Here is a 19,920-nt window from a genome sequence, read left to right as displayed (position 1 = left end):
TTGTCTACAGTAAGCCTTTACTTCTGATTACTTTTTGAATATACTTATTTTGAGATTGACCATTCACATAATTAGACAGAATCAAAAAGTGATTTTTAATCTTCACAGTAGTTAGTTAATAATTGTGAAACATCAAATTCCAAAATTGCTGGGTTTTAGTGTCTGCAAAGTTAACTTCTTGTCCTGTGCTTCTGTGGCTCAGTTAAGAGCTGTGCTAAGTAAGCAGCATGGGGCATTTCCACAAGCAGGCAGCTACACTGATAAAAGGGCCCCAGTCAGAAGATATAATAGGCAGGATCACCACATGGGTTGCTGATCCTGAAAATCTTAAAAAAAAGTCTTCTGAAATCTTAACTGGTCTGAAATGCAGCTGCCATCCCCTAGATGTACACTGCTGATACCCAATCAGCGTGTGCTCACAATGTAGGTACACTAGAAAGAAACCCTCATGACTACAAGCAAAGCTAAACAAATTCATCTCCTTTGAGTGACATGCAGTAAAATGATACTGAATAGCACACTATTACAAAAAGAAGATCAGGTGGTCATGTAATTACAGCTTGTACTGGTAATTCTGCGAAGACAAGAGTCAGTATTCAACTGTAGTTCTAAATTTCTGTATTAATTCTGGCCTCTCTCAGGTCAATGCAAAATAAGTGGTATAGTTCAATACAGCCAAGTTTTTACCCCTCTGTTGTTTGCATGGTGATTTACACAACCTTTACATTAGATCACAAAAGCTTTTTGGAATATGTGACATAATTCAATACATTTTCACAAACAAAGTCAATTTTTAAAATACAAGTTTACCCATGAGTTATACCAATCTATATTTAGTGAGCTAGAAAAATTCACGTTATTATCTGCAAGAATGCATAAAGAACAGCATGTCATCTTTCAGCATAAATGTTTTGCCTTTTTCTATTTGAATTCAGACAGCATTATCTTAACATTGTTTGTGCATGATGATCTTTCACATCAAGGACAAAGGTAACACTACAATGTCACTTATCTTGCAAGCTACCTTTTTATCATACAGTACCCTATTTCACTCAGTGGTGTTATGACACTAACATGAGTGCCATGATATGCCAAGATATGGTGTATTTCAAAGAAATTCAAAGGATGACTAAGTCATTTTGCCTCCACTACAAAGCACAATGTATGAATATTCTGTAGAAACAATTACTTGGGATTTTTTTTATCATTATTATTTTTGAACTTTCTTTTGAAGCAGAACACTGATTTACAGCACAGTTACAGATTTCTCTTCTCCTTATTTGCTTTTTCAATACCTTTCTATATATAGCTCTCCATTCCTTGGCTTTTCAAAAGAAAACTGTTTGATTTAAGAATGTTTCAAGCTGTGGAGAATCTATGTAAATATTCCCTGAGAGTAAACATGGAAACTTGTCTTTCCGTACTGACAACGAGCTACATGGTAATAATATGTTGCCCATTTTGTCTAAACTACTCTGACAGTGCTTGTTATATGCAAATATTTCTTCTTAACCTCTTCTCATAGGTTTGAGTTCCTTGCAGCTTTCAAAGAAGCTGTGTTTTTTCAGTTATAGTTCCTCCCCCTTGCTCTTCCAACTGCTAAATTTACTTTTTCTTATTGCAAAATATTTGCTAGACATTTAAACAGTTTCCTTACCAAGTGTGTTCTTTTTGCTGTAGGACATTTATTATTATCCAAGCTTGATACTGCATGGATAGCTCACTATTCCTAGCTATTTTTATTTCCATACATACATTCAGTGAACTAATTTCTGGAGCAATGAAATGAACATCGTTCTGCACCGGTATTCCTCAGCTCAGTAGAAAGAACAGACGCACAATCTGATAAAGGTGCTGCTCTGCATTTTCGATAGCTACGAGGCTTCAGTGTTACACAGCATACAGCATTTGCAAAGGACCAAAGTCAAAAAATATGCATAAATCAAGTAAGAGTAAGGGTTTTACCTGGCAAAGCCAACTCCTCTGCTGACTCCGTTAGCATCTCTTAATATTCTGGTGGAAATGACATGTCCAAAAGGTTTCAGCATATTCTCCAGTTCCTGCTCATCCATGGAAACGGGTAAATTTGAGATGTATAGATTTGTGGGATCTTGCTCTTGTTGCTGTGACAAAATAAGACAAACATCCTCAGTTAGGCTTAGCAAAATGGAATAGCTTATGGTTTATAAAATGAGGGCTACTCAAAAGGAGACCAAGCCAAAAAATTATAGCTGCATCACAAGCGAAGCTAGGAAATTTGTTCATGATGACAACATATTTGCAAAATTTCTACAGTCTCTCATGCATGTGCTTAACTTTGTGCGTGACTGCTCTTACTGAACTCAGTGACACTACTCATTTATAGAAAATTACTCTCATGCACAAGTGTTCTTGGGTTTGTGTCCTAATTTAACAAACAGATTGTGAAGAAAACATGATTTCCACAAATGTGCTCACTGTTAACATAAATAAAGAAGTAAAACTCAACACATATTTTCAGCAGATGTGCTTTCCAGCCTGCAGACTTCCCATTCAACCTGTTCATCATGAGTAAGGTTGGTTGAAAACACAGACGTTTTCCCCAGTATCTTTTCCTTCTTTTTTCCCCTATCAAAAATGTCTTGGTAGGTAATATGCAAGAACACCTAACTGGGAGCAGGGAGTTCTGCAGTTCACGCTAAAGGTACTGGTAACACAGGTCACATCTTTATTCTCAGATCAAATTTAAATTATTATAAAGTAAAGTTTTCAATATGACTAATTGAGAAAATAAATTTGAAGACAGTTTTTGCATTCTATTTTTGAATTTCAGGCTATGTTTTCACGTTCAGTCTCAGAATATTCCAATTCTGTTCTTGCCTACTGAACAACTGAAAAGAAACAAGAGGCAGAGGTGCAGTATGCAAAATAAGTGTATTAAAACGGTAAATGAAAACCTTGTCTACAGACAAACAGGTCCTGATTACACTAAATCAATTTAGCTAAGACCTTGCAAATTTTCACGGCTCCAGTGCCATATTCACTGGTAGCAGCTTTACTTACTATCTGATCACCTGTCAGTACAAGCCTCATTTAGATCAGGCATGACGACTTAATTTTATCTAATGCTTAATAACCAAAAATGTAAGATGCAATTTCTATGCTATGCAGTAAGCCAGGTAATACATTACCTAACAAAGTCTTCTGAGACAGATTTTTGGATTTTGTTTCTCACACATTTTAATGGGCAAAATGAATTTGTACTAGTTCAACACTGAGATGCATATGACGATAGCATTATCTTTTTTTTTGCTAGAGGGTGTCCTAAAACCAGACAAACAACCTTGCAGCAGCACCACAACCTTACGCTGAGGAAATCACACACAGTCCTGCAGCCATCTGCCCCAGTTTAACTAAACTGGTTTCAAATTACATCCCATTAAAATCAGCGCAGACGTGTCTTGTCAAACACAACGAATTGCAGGTCCCATTTTTGGAAGATGTATGAAGACAGCACAGAACCAAGATGTCTGCTCTATCTCTGCCTTACACATTCAAAGCTTTGAAAAGAAAAGCAGAAATCCGAGTTTCAAGCTGTGATTCACAAGCCCATCCTTTACAGGGACATGGATGACTAAACAAAGTCCAGCTTAGCAAAATACCAGAATCAGAAGCCAAATAAAGTTTTCAGCTTCACCTATGCCAGGCTCAAGGGATATTTTAGCCCTTTTGGATGAGAAGAAAAGCTCCAAAATCAGGAGGCATGTAATGCTTTTCTACTGCATAATTTGGATTCTGACCTAAGCACTGTGACTACTTGCCTTTGGACATACTGCTTAATGCCCATTGCATTCTACCTTTGCATCTCCAGACCCATTACCCCTGGAAACTACCCGTCACCATGCAGGTTGAATTCACTGCTATTTTACAAAACAGAAGTAAATGTAGGCAATGTAGGCACATTTTCAAGCTGCTGTCCATAAAAATATACCCGATTATTACCATGCCTTATAGGAAGGTGCAGAGGACAGAAAAACCACACACACGGACAGCAAACTTACTGCTAATTGAGAAGTTACAACCCCAAAATCCCCAAAGAAAAACATTCTTTCCCTTTCCAATCCTCTCTCCCTGCAGTCGTCCTCCTTTCTTTTTCACTTCAATTTACGTTCACGCAGATCAGAAAGCTAGTTCCTCTCCAAAAGATATTAGTGAGGGGTTGGAACGGGGACAGTATTGACAATGTAAGGGAAATCATGCAAACATTGCTGGGGTGGAAGGCAGGCAAGAAAAGAGAGGAATATGAGCTTCTGATTATATTTTTAGCTATGGGAGGGGAAAAAAATGGAAGAAAGAAAGAAAAAGACTAAACATTTTCCTTTATTTTTTTCTTCATCTTTCCCCTTTTTTGTGTGCAAACTGTTTTAAGATTTATTGCCTGATACTTTTTTTTTTTTTTTTTTTTCCTGCACAGGCCACAAGAGGGAAACATGGAAAGATATAGGAGATCAGGAAATGTCTTCATTGTTCCTAAGTACTTTGAAACTCACAGAATCACAAAATCACTGAATGGTTGGGGTTGGAAGGATCCTCTGGAGGCCATCTGGTCCAAAACCCGCTCAAGCAGGGACACCTAGAGCAGCTTGCCCAGGATCACGTCCAGGCAGCTTTTGAGGGAGTGCTCCCTCCTCTGTCCCAGATTTGGTCTCAGCTCATCCCTTCTTCCCCACTTGCTCCCAGAAATATGAACCTGAATTTCCTACATGCCTGGTAACTTGAAATCAACAGGCTGATGCAACTGGAGCAGGTCTGGGGGAAGAGGGCCCCAAAGTTGGCAACTCCAGCAATGTGTTGCACAGGAAGGAATCATGCTACGGCGGTTGAGCAACTCACTGATTAGTTACTGAGAAACAGGGGACTTTTGGTAAATAATGATCACTGTACATTTGATTTACATCAGTCTGCCTGGACCTTGAGCCGGAGGATGGCTGAGCATCAGAAACTCCCAAATGGGTTCCCTCACAGGAGCGCTGGGGATGCAGCACAAGCACGGGCTGGCTTTTATTTTATTATTTTCTTTCCACCGTGCCAGAGCCTACAAAGCATTAGCTGCAATTAACTCGAATTAAAACAAAAAGCAGCCCCAGCCCGTTGTCCCTCTGTCTCCCTTGCCTCCTGTAGGCTCGCATCAGCATGGCCTAGCGCACTCCCCACAGCACTGGTGGGGCCCTGCCCGGCCTGCCCCGGCCTGGAGCCAGCAGGAGGGGCTCAGGCAATTTGAGCAATTGAGGCGATTAATATTATGCAAACCTCTACCCCTTGACTGGTTAAGGACTTTGATTAATCAACCAATTGGTGCTCAGGGACTGACATCCCTTGTCAATATTAAGGAAAAAAAAATTTTGCAGTATTATGCAGATGAGATCCCCACAGCCAAAAGGACAGACTAAGATGGAAAGAGCCGCGTTATGCCTCAGTAACTGCACAACATCCTTTGCTTTCACTGAAGCAATTCATTCCAGCAGAATATTAAAATGAGAACTTTTTCTTTTGACTACTCAGTTTTCAAGCTGTGGCAAACAAATAAAATAAATAAGAGCTGCCGCCAATGTGTCTCACTTCTGGTGTAAGAACACATAAGCCTTTTAACTGTGTTAGAGATTAAATGCCGTTGTTTTAAATATCCATGGAAAGTTTAGCTACACTCTGAGGATGAATGAAAGACTAGCAGGCCACATCACTCTCTCACAAGGATTTACCAATCCTATCTTTTATCAATGTGATAAACAAGGGCTGCAAGCAGAGAGAGAGACAGATGAGGCCACTAACGCTCCCTCCACAATGCAGCAGTGTTTTCAAAGAAAGGGAAAAAAAAATCCATGTTATTTTTCCTTACTATACAAATATAACATTTAGAGAAATACCCCTTTCCTTTAAAGAGAAATATAACCCCAAAGAAGCCATATCTCTCACCACAAACTAAAACAAGATAAAAAGCCTTCCCCAAGCGATGAAGCTTTGTGAAGCATGTTATGCTTGGAGGTGAGCACGTATTACAGGAGCGGTATGTCCCTGCCACTATATGGGAAACCAGCCATGCCTCGCACAAGACCCCACGGCCATGTACCCTCCTCACAACGCACATTGCTTAGCCTTGGCCCCGCTCCCCACATGGGGCTGTGTTGTATCTGGCACCAGAGCTCTTCACCATCTTTTCCTCTGCAGCTCGGAGGTGCTCATTTCACCTGAACCTTTTCATCCCAGCTTCCCAAACTCTGATGTGCCATACATGCTTCCCATCCCCAGTGTGGCTGCGAAGCTTCTCACTTTAAAAGGCAAGTGTCCTACTGTTCAAAATGTGCCTGTTTGCAGACAAGATGAGCCTAACCAGAAAAATAAATGTAAGCACCCCGCAAACTGCTCACCTTTCATCATCCAACCTAGTTTACAGTCAAGTTTCTGTCTTCAGGAAAGGTTCACATCCTAAGGCTGCAGGACTGGTGGGGACTGTGGTGCCTGGACCCATGCAGTGTGGCCCAAACTCTCCCTCTTTCATTTAATTCTTCCTGGGGCTTGTCACCAGACATTAAAAAACACTGCTTTTCCACCTTGGGATGCTAAAATCCCATTTATTCTCGTGTCCAACCCCAAACTGACCAGCCATCAATATCAGCCCTACTTTCAAGAGGGAGAGCTGAAAGTCATTCATGTGAAGACCACCATCCCTTCAGAACTACATTTTCCTCTTACGCCTCCAATATTTCGGATAGGAGTAGAAGGGGTCGAGCAGCAGAAAGCCACACACCACCCACACACACGTCCAGCAGGTTTGGACATCCCACATTCACCGCAGCAAGGCAATCAGCAAAGTGCTGCAGAGCCCCCTGTGCCACATGGGCTTTATAGTCCCTGTCCTACCACAATGGGGACACCAGAGGGGAATGGCACACCAGTCAATCCCGTCATGTCCTGCCAAAGCGCACAATAACCCCCAGGTGAGAAGGGGGCTTGGAGGAGGCAGCAGCACAGCTCCTCTCCTTTTCCCAGACCCCATGCACTAAACACCACTAATTAATGGGTGCAAAGCCAAGCCAAGCTGCTGCTTTTTTTTTTGGGGGGGGGGGGGGGGGGGGGGGGGGGAGGGGGCTCTAGGGGGCTCTGGAGACTGCTGCATGTGCCAGCTACAAGAGCATCATTCTCAAGGCATGCAAACGTGCAAGTGCAGTCTCAAAGTACAGTCAAGCCTGCTCCTGGCTGTCCTCACTAAGTTTCATTTTTCCCCAGATCTTCTGTTTGACAGCCCAGGGAGGGTGACACCTCCAAAGCACAGCTTGCACTTGCACTGCAGCCCCACAGAAATGGGGGTGAATTCATCCCAGCGGCCCCATCACTCTGAAATCCAGACTTAGACTCACACTGCAGACTGAGATCTTTCTGGGTCCTGGCATGTGCCAGTCTGCATGCATACAGAGTGCCACAAAATGGGTTGCCAAGGAAGAAAAAAAGGAAATGAACCCAATTAAAGCTCCTCTCCAGACAGCCGCAGGGCTTTTTGCAGATCCCTTTGCTCCCACCCCAGCCTGTTTCCCCATCTTCATAGCCCAAATACTGCAGCTGCTCTGTCACGTTAGCTTCAGGGACGCTAAGTGCAAGCCCATGTCATTAAGCCATTCTGGCTGGGGGTGTGCATGACGGACACTCCAAAACTGGCCAAAAACACAGCTAGAAAGGTTTAAAAGTGTGAATACTGCAAACCAACAGAAGGTTAAAACCAAGGTTTTGACTCAGTCCCAGCATCAGAGCATTTCCAGCATTCAGCAGCAGGCGTCTTGCTGTAAGGCTCTGGAATTCAGCAGTCAGGAGCAGTTGTACTGGGGAAACAGCCAGAAACTTTGTCACTGCCTTTTAGCAAGAACTGAGTCAGTCACTCAGCTCCCAAGGTCTGTGCCAAGGAGGCAGAAGAAGTTTATAATGCAGAGGCTTTGAAACACGCTACACGAACATCATTTGAAATGTATAAAACCCAGTGGAGGGCGTGCTGCAACTCAAAGTTGCCGTTTGCTTTGCTGGACCCTCCTAGCCACTCCTGAAAGAAAGGACAATGCTCAAACGGGATTTTCGCTCCCATCTTGAGATAATCTTTGGAAGCACTGCATGAAAAGATGAAAGAACAGTTTCTGCTGGTGCAAGAAGAGGCTGAGCCTTCTTTACGTAGGACATTAGTAATGCATTCTTTAAAGACACATAGGGAGGGGCTGGCAGGTTTTGGCTATGTCATTTTCCCCCCAAAGGAATTGAAACCTTCTGTAATCTCAGTAGGACTGGAAACTAAGTCTGTTTGGGTTATTCAGGAATCCCATATACCAATTCTTTTTATTCAACCTAAGTTATTTCTCCTTGGAGCAGCTTGCTCTAGAAGTTAAGCACAGATTATTAGTTCAAACCGTTCCTTTCCTATCTTCCAAAATTATTCTGGGAACACATATGAATATAACTTTGTATGTGGATCTGTGAGAGATTCTGAAGGCCTCTCTTTAAAGAGGCACTCAATATTTATATTAACAGATCATATACTTTTTCTGGTCTTTAATAAATTGAGACTTCATCATATTAATATTGATGCAGATCAATATTACAGCTCATTTTAGAAGCATGGTCATGTCTTTCTGAACATTTTAGACACAGTTTCAAATCACACCCAATTAGTATTTCCCCCACGCTAGTTCATCTCTGCATAATGGCCAGTGCCCAGATCTTCAGGTGATATATGTCACTTTTCTCCTTTAAAGATCTGGGTTGAACTTGTCTCCCCTTAACATAAAAATAGTTACACTCTTTATGGAAAAAAGTCATTTATGTGGAACCATTTATATGAAACCAGATCATTTATATGGAAACATTTATATGCCATTCCAAAAATTTTCCAGCGTTTGCTCAGTACTTTGAAAACTAGTTGTATTGTAGCATCAGTCTCATCTTCAATTTATTACATTATTTCTAGACTGGATTCTGTGCAAGCCACTGGGCTTAAATGAAACATTCTCTCTCAATAGATTTACATTCAATCTCTCTTCATATTGTTTTATTATTTAACATTTACTTTTTTTAGTACTGCAGCTCATGAGAACTTTCCAGAACATCTGAAATAGACATTCTCTTGAAAGTTGATTTGATATGCATTCGCCTGGATTTATTCACCAAAAAAAATGAATTTAAAGATAATATTTTTTCCAATTTTTCATTTTTCTCCCATTTATTCCTTAGAGTTTTTGTGGCATACTTTTGCATATATGTGAAAGATGCCTGGCTTTCAAACAGAGAATTTACTACTGAATTTATAATTCAAGCGTCTAACTACAGATCTAACACCTAAAATCTGCAAAAGCAACACTTGGAGAAGTTCTCTCTTCACTGACCTATCCAAGCATGACAGAAGGCTCCTAACTTAGTATCACAGTTAGATAGGATGAATATGGGCTAGTGGCGTGAGAGTTAAAAGAAAGTCACCCTAATTCCACCACCTCCCAGCACCAGAAAGCAATGGCAGGAAGCCCAGTGAGCTTGGGAGGGAGGCACGGGGACTGGGATCCTTCCAGTGTACATCCATATAGTGCCTCTGAATCAATGAAGGTACGCTGATTTAAATTAAGTGATAGTAGCTCTGTTTTCAAGGATTGTCATATTATAATTTCTTTTATAAAAAGAAGAAGCAAACAAGCTAACAAAAGAACATACAGCAATGGTCCAGGCCATAGAGTCTTTCCAAACTGCTAACAATATCTTTTGAGCCATTATCGCAGTAACACGAGGTGAACAGAATGAATCAAGTGCAGCTGCCAGGGTTCCCTTTGACTTTTTACTGGCTTATTTACTTCCCTTTGTGTGGGCACATTTTTAACAGTGCAGACAGCTAAATCAATGGCCAGTTAACTATTGATCTCTGGCTAGTTTCACTTTCTTGTCGAGCAGCACACCAAAAGGCTTACAAGACTGTTCAAAGAGCCTAAAATTTACATGGATTTTATTAGTGCCCTAAGTGCTGATAATCCAATAGATACAGAGAAGGAAACTGGTAAAAGCGATGCCAGCCGCCTTGCCATGAGTATTTCCAATGCTCTAGGCAGCAGGCCCTGCGTGAAGCACCAGCTTCAACCGAGACCATGTCTGAACACCAAGATTTCACAGGAAAAGTACTGCAGAGCAGAAGACACTGGGGTATTCAGAGGTTTCTTTTGTCTTAGGGACCTTCAAAAGAACATGGCTATTGTCTGATGGCCCTTCCAAGGCTTCAGTATGTCAAGATTTAACATCCTGAGATATTAAATTTCTCTTCAACCCTGCTACGTCTACTTCATGGTAGTCACTGTGCCTTTTTAGATAGAGTGCTGACTACATTTCATAAATTAGCCTTCTTCTGTACCCAACCCTAACCAACTCTTACACTACAATGGTTCAAAATTTATTAGTCACTTGGCTTTTCCACAGCACTGCAGGATATTAGGCCTTAGCATAATTATGCAACTATTGTACAGCAATAATTAAGCCCAATCCATGAAGCATTATAAGTATATCTAAAACTAAAACTGCAGCATGCATTTTCTGCATAAGCTTGATTGTCAACAGGTCAGGTCAACATCCTGTCGGCAATGACAAGGATGCTTTCTGAAAAGACATTGGTTGTGCACATGAAGCATTTCTAAGTGCTATTCTGAAGAAAGCAATTTCACAACGATTTTCGGAAGCATTTCGTTCTTATTTGCATAAGTAAATTTGAGCACATCTGAGCTTTACAATGACCCAAAGAAAAGAATTTCTTCCACAAGGCCCATTATATGGGATCATTTAATCAGAAAAGAGAGACGTGACTCAGGCACCCAGGCTTGCTGTACCATCACTGAAAAGCTTTGTGTAGTTACTTCTCAAACAAGGCAGAGGTTAACATTTGTTCTACCAAATTTTGTCAAAAAAATTACAAACAAGCAAATTTCTAAAAACCATGACCTATGAAGAGAAAAATAACACAAGTATTGGAGGAAATTGTTTGTCACAAATACCTGTATCAGCTCCACAGCGAAGTATTACTTAGAAGTACAGTTTTAATTAAAAACATGAACTTTAAAAGAAGTTCACAGTTTATATATGCTCAGGATTTCTTCTCACTGTGCAAACTATCAGAGTGCTGCACGGTGCTGTGTAAGCTGGCCTCAGCTTTCTCTTAATTAAGTTTGCTCATGGACAGCACAGCATTTGCTAAAGCTAAATATTGCTGGAACCGAATTGTTATTGGTCTGTCCACCATAGAGCTGCTGCAGAACTTTCCATCATGCATTTTATCTGCCAATGGTGATTTGATTTGCCCTTCATCTTGGGTCGCAAATACAGACTCTAGTCACTACGGTCTCTGCCTTCAGAGCACTGCATAAGATACATAGTACCTTCTTTTATTTGCACAAAATATGATCCTAACCAGAACTATCACAGGCTGATATAAAAACCCATTTCTCACACTTCTGCCATTATGAGGTGAGATTTTTATAGCTCCCTACCTTTTAGTTTTCCTAGAAACAAATTTCCGCACTTTCCAACTCACACAGTGCACTGTGGCCAAAAAGGCAGCTCAGCCTCTGCTAAAACCATTGTGTCACTCATGCTCTGAAGGTGCTCAGTTGCCTCCCCATTGTCTTTCATACCGTTTTAATGACGACTTTGCTATTTATATTGCTGTTAAGTAAGATTCAATTAATTATCTCATATTACCTGAAGCCTGTCTGTAACAAATTTGGAAAATGCTACATAATCTCCTAGCCATGAACCCTAAAATTAGAAACTCACTGATGACCTCTGGCAGAAAAAGGCTCATTTGCCTGATGAGCTGCAATCTATGTTTAACACCTTACCTATTTATTTTGATTTGTCACTGACTTGGTCCTAGTGAACTTAAGACATGGTGTCCTATTGCAAACTTTGACAATATCGCATTAAGTATGTTTATTTGCCTTATACTATGCTGGGTAAATGACACTCTGATTGATGTATATTTTCCAGGATTCTCTTACCGATAGTTAGACAGGAGTCAAGTCCTTTGCCCCTGCACAGACGATGAATCTTGCAATTTAACTCCTACTGTTCAGAATTGTGTTTTACATAATACTCTCCAAGAGCAAGGGTGCATTTGTATGTGTGTGTGTGTATACTTACACAAACAGAGAAAGACGAGGTCACAAGAGAGATTGTTTGGTTTTCAGAGGACATAGCACACAATCGGGCAACAGTATAAACCTTCCATTATCAACAAACAAGGAAGGAAATCTAGTCTTAGCTAAAATGCCATATGCACTAAATCAGTAAAATTAAACTTGAGATTAACTTAAAGTTCTTTTAAAAAGATCTTAGATGTATGTACAAAACACATCCACTACCATGGATAATTGCAATGATTTGGTATTATGAATGATACTATCCACACAAATAGTAACTGCTTGGTAGCTCTACTCACTTCTCTTCCTTAAGAAAGATCTGCAATGCCAGTGATGCTAATTAGTCGAAATGCATTTTTATATAGAAATATTCAGTGCAAAAAAGTCCAATCATAGTTATATTTAAAAAGAAAAATTGCAATGATTTTTGATCGACTTAAAATCATAACATTTCCGAACACTGAAATAAACACAGAAATCAGACATCATAAATCTCTTTCATGAACTCTACAGTCCTCCTTTGCATAAGCTGAAGTCTGTAAAATTATGATAGCAGATCCTGAAAAGCAGGATTTATATAAAAAGCAATGGGGAGTCTTTCGCGAATAACTGAAATTATTACAGAATTTCTAGAAGACCTCACTCTTTCAGTATAATATTTGTCACTGTGGCAACTCTCAAGCCATGGTCTGGTAACTTCTGGAGCTGGCAGGGCTGAGCTATTTTCTTAGCACATAGTTTCAAGCAGAATGTCTATGTTCTTATGACACTAACACTGGATCAAAAGGATTACAAATGGTAGTGGAAATAAATGTTTTTCTCCCTAATCTCTCTCAAGACACAGTAGTACCACTTCCTCAGTGCAGACATCTGACACTACAGAGGACAACTTTGGGCTCCTCAAACTGAAGATTTAAAGTAGTCAGATAAACCTATGGATAATTCCTGCCTGTGCAGTTTGAGGAGATTGTGGTGTGTTGAAGCTGATGTTACCTACTGCTCATCAAGCTCAAAAACGGGAGCAGAGAGACTTTTTTTATCACTGGAGTGTGGAGAAAGGCAGGGCTTTGCTGTCTGATCTTCCAGGGGCCATAGGATGTCATAATGAAGCAGCAGAGGCACAAATTACAGATGTTTTCATGCACGTGTAACTAGTACTTGGCCAGGGTGGCTTTAGGACTCTCTGTCCACAGTTTCTAGCAGCTGTTCTCCCTAAGGACACAAGTATTTGTTCTGTCACGGTTTGATCCTTTCCTAATTGAAATCTAAATGTACATTGATCTTACGTGGCAGTATCAGGATCTGTGCTTGAAAAATATTTCCAAAACTATATTCAGAAAGATTAATAAAGATTTAAAAAAAAAAAAAAAAAAAAAAACGTCCCTCCTCTTCTGATGTTTTTCATGCCTGGTTGCAGTCCCACACAAGGTTAAATTATTGTTCGTATTGCATCTATTTGTACATCAATGGGAATTTACGTGTTTCTCTTCAGAAGCTTCTCTAGGCTGGGACTAACTCAGGAAACTCAGATTTCTTCATGTAAAAATTCAAAGGCTTAGCATTTAACTGTCTACACTTGCACTAGAAAAAAGACTAGCTACTATTAATGGTAGTAAATTATCAGCACTGGGAAAGCATTAGAAGCTTTAAGAGGACTTTTTGGGACAGTATAATGCTTTTTAATATTTGACCTATTGACCCAAAGGCGAATTCAAGCAGCACACAGATCCCATGTGATTGCTTGTGAAGAAAACCGAACGCTTTCTTTTGTCATGTTTTACGTTACTTCCTATAAACCATAAATGAAGTCAGAATTTTCTTGTCTGGGAATTCCTGTTGGGATAAAGGTTGAGGTCTACTTAGCCTGAGTCCATACAGACTGCTACAGAACAGTTATTCATCTTGATGCACATGCCAGAAATGGAAACCTACTAGTCCTTGAGGATACATCAATTTTCAGGGAGTCTGGACTCTTTTAACTACTACAGGAACTAAGGAAAAGATCTACATAGACATTGCTTAAGAAAAACAAAATCCACCATAAAGCACAGCCTTGACAGTTTTATTTTGAGAAATCTGTATTTAACACAGACAAAAATACCGTTCCCTTTTAAGATTGGGCTCAACTCACAAAACACATACTGCAAAAATACTTACACTTTTCATAAGTGAATTGGATATAAAAGGCAAATCCATGTCATGCTTCAAATGTGACAAGGCTCAGAAGCACAACAGACCCAGCAGTGTCGCATTTTCCCTGCGTGTGGAATTCCTGGCACTGAGTCAGCAAGTCCCGGAGGAGGGTGAGCAAAAAAAGGCCTCGAAACGTTCATTTTCCACCCTCACAACTGACAATGAGGAAATACTATTAGCGAGCGAAGAAAGTGAAACTTTGTTTTATTAAAAAATGAAGAAAATATTAAAATAGAACAAAAAGGCAGTGTTAAATTGTCGCTGCTGAACCACCTTGCAGAGAAGCAGCTGAGATGTCTGTGCTCTCCTCAGCTCCCATCAGAGCAAGCCCTGCTCCATGGGATCAGACTGCCCTGGTAAATGGGGTTGAGAGTAGGAACCAGCAGCAGAAAAGGAAGGAAAAGGGGTTAACAGTGGGGCTAAAGCCCTGCATTTCTGCCAAATCAAGCAGACAAGGTCCCACGCTCTCCAGGCCGTGGTCTCTCTAGTGGTGGGACGGTGCCAGCACCACCGACGTCCACTGCCCCCACGGTGTGGAAAAGCAGAACCTAGGCAGCAGGTGGCCTGCAAGGAGGGCCAGGATGTGTGGGACCACCTCCTTCCCTGCTCAGGCCTCAGCTAGCCTGGGGCTGCGTCCAGCTCCCAGGGCGCAGCAGAGGCTGCAACTAATGAAGGAGAAAGGCACGACACTGACATCAGGTGGGACATCACCCGGAGTGGCCACCAGACGAGCAGGAGAGTGGGAGACACTGCATCAGTCTCCAGATGGACAGCAAAACAGCCACCAGGCAGCTGTCGTTCCTCATCAACCTCTTGGGAGATGGAGGTGACTAAAATTTCAAGGTTTCCCTTCCCTGACACACAAAACCCAGCACCACTGAGGAAGAAAGCATCATTTAGGAATACCTCACGCTTTGTGTAGACAGAAAATTAGGATCTGAAAGACACAATGCATCAGCTAGAGGTTTGCAAGCTGCTAGGGGAGAGTAGCAGCGCTCCTACAACTCTACAGTATTGGGAGAAAGACAAGGATAGAGAGACAGTAAGGGAAACATGATTCTTCTCTTGCCAGTTGATGGAAGAAGAGAGGAGAGGGAATATTACTGTGCTTTGTCATCTGCAAGGAATATAATCTGTGCACGAGGTGCAAGGCAGCTAACCTGAGTCTGTGAATTCACTCCCTTCCTGAAACCAGGGGCAGTGTGAGTTTTTCAAGTGAGTTTTCCTACAAACCTGTCATCAGTTCCTTCCACCTCTCCTATCAGCCAGAAGAGTATGGTTTTCTGAGCTCTGAATACTGACTCAAGTTTTCCAAGCCAAGCAATGTTTCAAGGTGCCCATCAACATACAAAAGACAAAGTCAATAATTTTCTGCAGAAGGAAAAAATTAGAAAAGGTATAGCAAGGTGGACAGCATGGCCAGTTCTATCTGGCTAGTAAGGATCAAGACAGATATAAACAAAATTTTGTAGAGCCATGAGGAGCTGTAACATGGTCCCACCACAAAAAGAAAAAAAATAATTCCCTTATGCTCAGGAAACTGATGTGAAAGGGCACTTATGTTCTTGTGGCAGAAGTGAAGAACATCAGGAAAGCTGACAAGCAAAGATGTCTGGCATCTGAAACGAAGTAATGCAATTGCCTGCAGCCGGTGAAATGCAGCAAAACTGAGCTGCCTGGACAGGAGGCCTGCAAGACAGAGCAGTTCACCAGGCAGCAGGGACAAGCTCAGATGCATTGCTGCACAAAAGGTGCCTTCCTGCTAAAGCTCATGCGCTTTAGTTCCTTTGTAACCAAAAGACTAAGAGACAAACTGTACGGGAATGATACAAGATGATATAAGAGACCAGTATAGTTGAGACTGAAAGATACTACGAGTTGAAATTCAAGACAGAGCACAATGCTTGATCTTGTACTTGTGACCGGTCCTTGTGGGAATGGGGAAAGGGAAAAGTAAACGTCCCAAGCCCTGCAACTCTATTTTTCCTTCTGTTTCAAGAAACCTTGACTTAGCCACCCTGCCTAGGACACAACTGGCTGCGTGTCATCAATTTGCTGTGTTGTGCAAAACCATCTATGAGAAAATGCCCTAGTGTTCCAATACTGAGCTCTTTGTGGCTTGTGCTTATCTGTTCTTCTTATGTCTATATGGTACATCAGCTGTGGCTAATACATATATGTGTACGTGCGTGCCCGTGTGTGTGTGTATGTACACAGGAGTGATGTGTTTAAGTACATAAGTACAGCTCTATATTACATATGCAACAACAAATTATATTATGCATGTAAAAGTGCATTCCAGTTTAAAAGCATGCTTTCAATTTTGAAAATCTGGGTAAACAGATGTCTATGTGTAAAGACATACAAGCCTACACCAGACTTCCAAAAAAGGAGGCACATTTTCAATTATGCGTACATATGTGTGAGTGACTGTGTATACAAAGGAGGAATCCCCATACATAGCCACTTAATGTGCTTTGCTGGTGGTATGTTTGTGTGGGATTAAATATATCTGTATGTAATCATATTTTATATATATTTGTGTATTTGTATAAACCATTCATATAAAAAATGATGGCTACATCAATCCAACAAATGAAGGTTGTTATTATTTTCTTTCTCACTTATAAATCATAAGCAGCTCTAACAAGTTATTGCAGTAATAAAACTGTGAGACAAGATACGTAGGCATTTCTTGAATCCCAGACCAGAAAGGAATTACAAAGAAGTCTACGAATCTTTCTGGGTAGAGTGGATAGCTGGCAACTAAAGGCAAAGGGGAATCTGCTGCAGGGCATAGAGGGAATGGTGCTGTTCTAGGGTCCGCCTATTCCTAGGATGCTGAAAGCTGGACCTGGCTCTTGCACTGGTCCTTAAATGACATGAGTTGTTTTGCTCTGTCTTTAGAATATTTTCATAATAAAAGAGACAGAGTTAGAGAAAGGAACTTGAGCTTCTGTACACTTTATGGTTCTGGATTATCTTTCCCAGGTGCTGTATTCACAACCTGTTTTCAAACCAATTTTAGTGAAAAGCAAAGCTGAAGACTTACAGTTGAACATTTTAAACTACCATCTATTTAATACTGCACCTACATGGCAATGAACTAGAATGAGAGAGAGACCCTTTCTCGTGTAAATTAAGAGTGTTTTTTATCAGAGAGGGATTTCTCCTTCCAGTGCTTATCCTTGCTGATACTAATACCAGCAGCTGATGACAAACAGAAATTCACTGAATACTCAGGAAACAACTTCAACCATTTTTTGAAACTGTATTTTAAATACAGTTGTTTCTAAAGGGGGCAGGACCAAAAAGATCTGTTTACAACACCTTTAAATGGATGCCTGTAACATTCCAGAGTTTGCTTGTCAAGTTCTCATCATGACTGTAGCAACTCCTGGTGGTAAAGCACACATATTTGTGGATGTGCGCACATTTTTCACAAGCCATGTAAACACTTTAAACCTAGGTTGCTATCCTGAGAAATTTCTGTTCAGCTCGAGTTTGCTTGACAGACCAAGCTAATGTTACATGCCTTCTGCAGGTCACTTGCCAAAAAAAAAAAAAAATCAAAACAAAACAAAACCTTTGTGTTCCAAGTATGCAAGTTGGTCATATCTCCACAAAATCCCTTGTGAACTCCTAGGCTCCCTGAAGAGAAAAATAAATATCCACTAGATCCCACTGAGTAACGTCTTGGTCTGATGTTGACTCAGTTGTGGATCTGCAGCTCAGTGACTGTCGCAGACAGATGCACATCCAGCAGCCCCAGAATCGCATCTGACATTCAGGGGCTTCCCAGCCTTACCCCACCATGGAGGGAGGGGATGATGCTGGCTTGCTGAGAAAAGCATCAACAGCCCCTGTATATCGTTTGCTTTTAAGGAATAGTTTCCAGTTATGTGACCTTATTTTTATGGATCAATCAACCTGCTACACTGCCTTTAACAGTTGTTTTTTGTTTCTTTTTGCTGTATTGCACTGTTTCCAAAGATCAAGTAATTCCCAAAGAAAGAGAAAAGTTAAAGGGTAGAGAGCCATTTGCATTTACTCTGCTATTTATTTTAAGATCTAAAATAATAATATTAAAGAGTTCAAAACAGTAAAGTGTGGGGAAAATATTTTGAGTGATCCGACACAATCAGAAGGTCATGCAGTGAAAAAGGAAGAAAAAACAAAATCTACAACCAGCTTCTGTCACTTCAGATATATGTACAAAATCATTTTGCACTGTCCCAGCATTGTTGAGCTCCCTGATAGTAAAAATTTTCACTACCTTTCAGTTCTGCTAATCCTGCCACCCATTCTATAAGTTCTAAAATTACCATTAAGAAAAAAGAAATACTATTCAGAGACGAAGCACACTTGAAACTAAGGCCCTGACTACTTTGGGACAATTAAAGCGCAGCCTGGGTATATTAATCACAGTCTTCTGGCCCAATTCCAGGTTGGGCAATTACAATCTGCCTACCTAAAAATCTCCCTGGAGTTTCAAATGCAAGAGTTATTTGTGATTTCCTTCCTATAAAAAGTGTTGTTAGCACAGCCAGTAAAGACTAGTTTCATTCAAATGATGGGTGAATGACCCACATTGACTATAGAAAATGTGTAAAAGCACTTTGGGATCCTTCAGGAAGAAGGACACTTACTACATGGTCATTTTACAGTGCTTTTATTATTATAAGAGGAAGTACTCCTATCTAGATGTTTCTTCACATGCATCTTAGAAACAAAGTAGTTCAGAGTTTGGACTTGTTTTTCTAAAAAGTATATGAAGTTAGGTTATTTTTTCTGTAAATTTAAGATGATAGATTTGAAATGCAAGCACTGTATCACTGAGACAGTTCAGGAAAACATAACACAACTTCTTCTACTTTGAAAACTATTCAGATCATTTTTGTGAGCCAAAAAAGATTAATGATTTATTATGGGGCTCATTAATCAAAAATTGTGTGTGCATGTTTTTTTAAAGGACCAATTCCACTGTTCAAGTCAATTAGGTCCTCTAAAGCTATTACATTGGGAAGGAGCTGCAATATTACCAAGACTTCCTGCAATATTGTTGAGACTTCCCCGAGTGTATTTAGTGTATAAAATAAATGCTATTATTCAGGAGATACTGAATTGCTAAGCTTCTTAAATTTGTACAATTGGGAACTTGAAGTACATTAAAATGCTGAAACTCATTAAGAGCCCTTTTCACAGCTGCAAAATCGTTGGCATTCACAGCACCGCTCAGAACAATAAAACACTCCCCACACCTTTGAACAGGGCAACTTCCGTTCCTCCAGCTCCGCTTTAATGAATCACTGAGGCAGAACTGGTATCTAACCTCTCCGTCAACCTCCTCCATTGAAAGGGAGAAACAAAAAGCCACAACAATGCTAATATTCTGAGCAGAAAAGAAAAATGCACGAGCGTACTGTACAAACCCTCCCCCAACACAAAAATCTTAGCAATGGCTGATACTTTGGCAGAATATGATTTAATTTTCTCCATCAATAACAAACAAAACACCTTCAGAGGCAAAAAGAATAGCCACGCTTTCTTC

General features: G+C 40.5%; 1 protein-coding gene across 13 annotated transcripts in view; it reads right to left on the bottom strand.

Moving 5' to 3' along the window:
- Positions 1 to 19,920, bottom strand: part of RBMS3 (RNA binding motif single stranded interacting protein 3) — a 702,788-nt gene that overhangs the window by 150,943 nt on the left and 531,925 nt on the right. For all 13 annotated transcript variants that reach the window (XM_066991135.1, XM_066991136.1, XM_066991145.1 and 10 more), the window contains one exon: positions 1,966 to 2,123. In XM_066991135.1, the coding sequence (XP_066847236.1) occupies positions 1,966 to 2,123 (158 nt within the window). The remainder of the gene's footprint in view (positions 1 to 1,965; positions 2,124 to 19,920) is intronic.

The sequence above is a fragment of the Anser cygnoides genome, chromosome 2, assembly GCF_040182565.1.
Source record: "Anser cygnoides isolate HZ-2024a breed goose chromosome 2, Taihu_goose_T2T_genome, whole genome shotgun sequence".
NCBI classification, from domain to species: Eukaryota; Metazoa; Chordata; class Aves; order Anseriformes; family Anatidae; genus Anser; species Anser cygnoides.
Note: the sequence above shows the minus strand (reverse complement) of the source record. Positions and strands in the feature narration are given on the sequence as shown.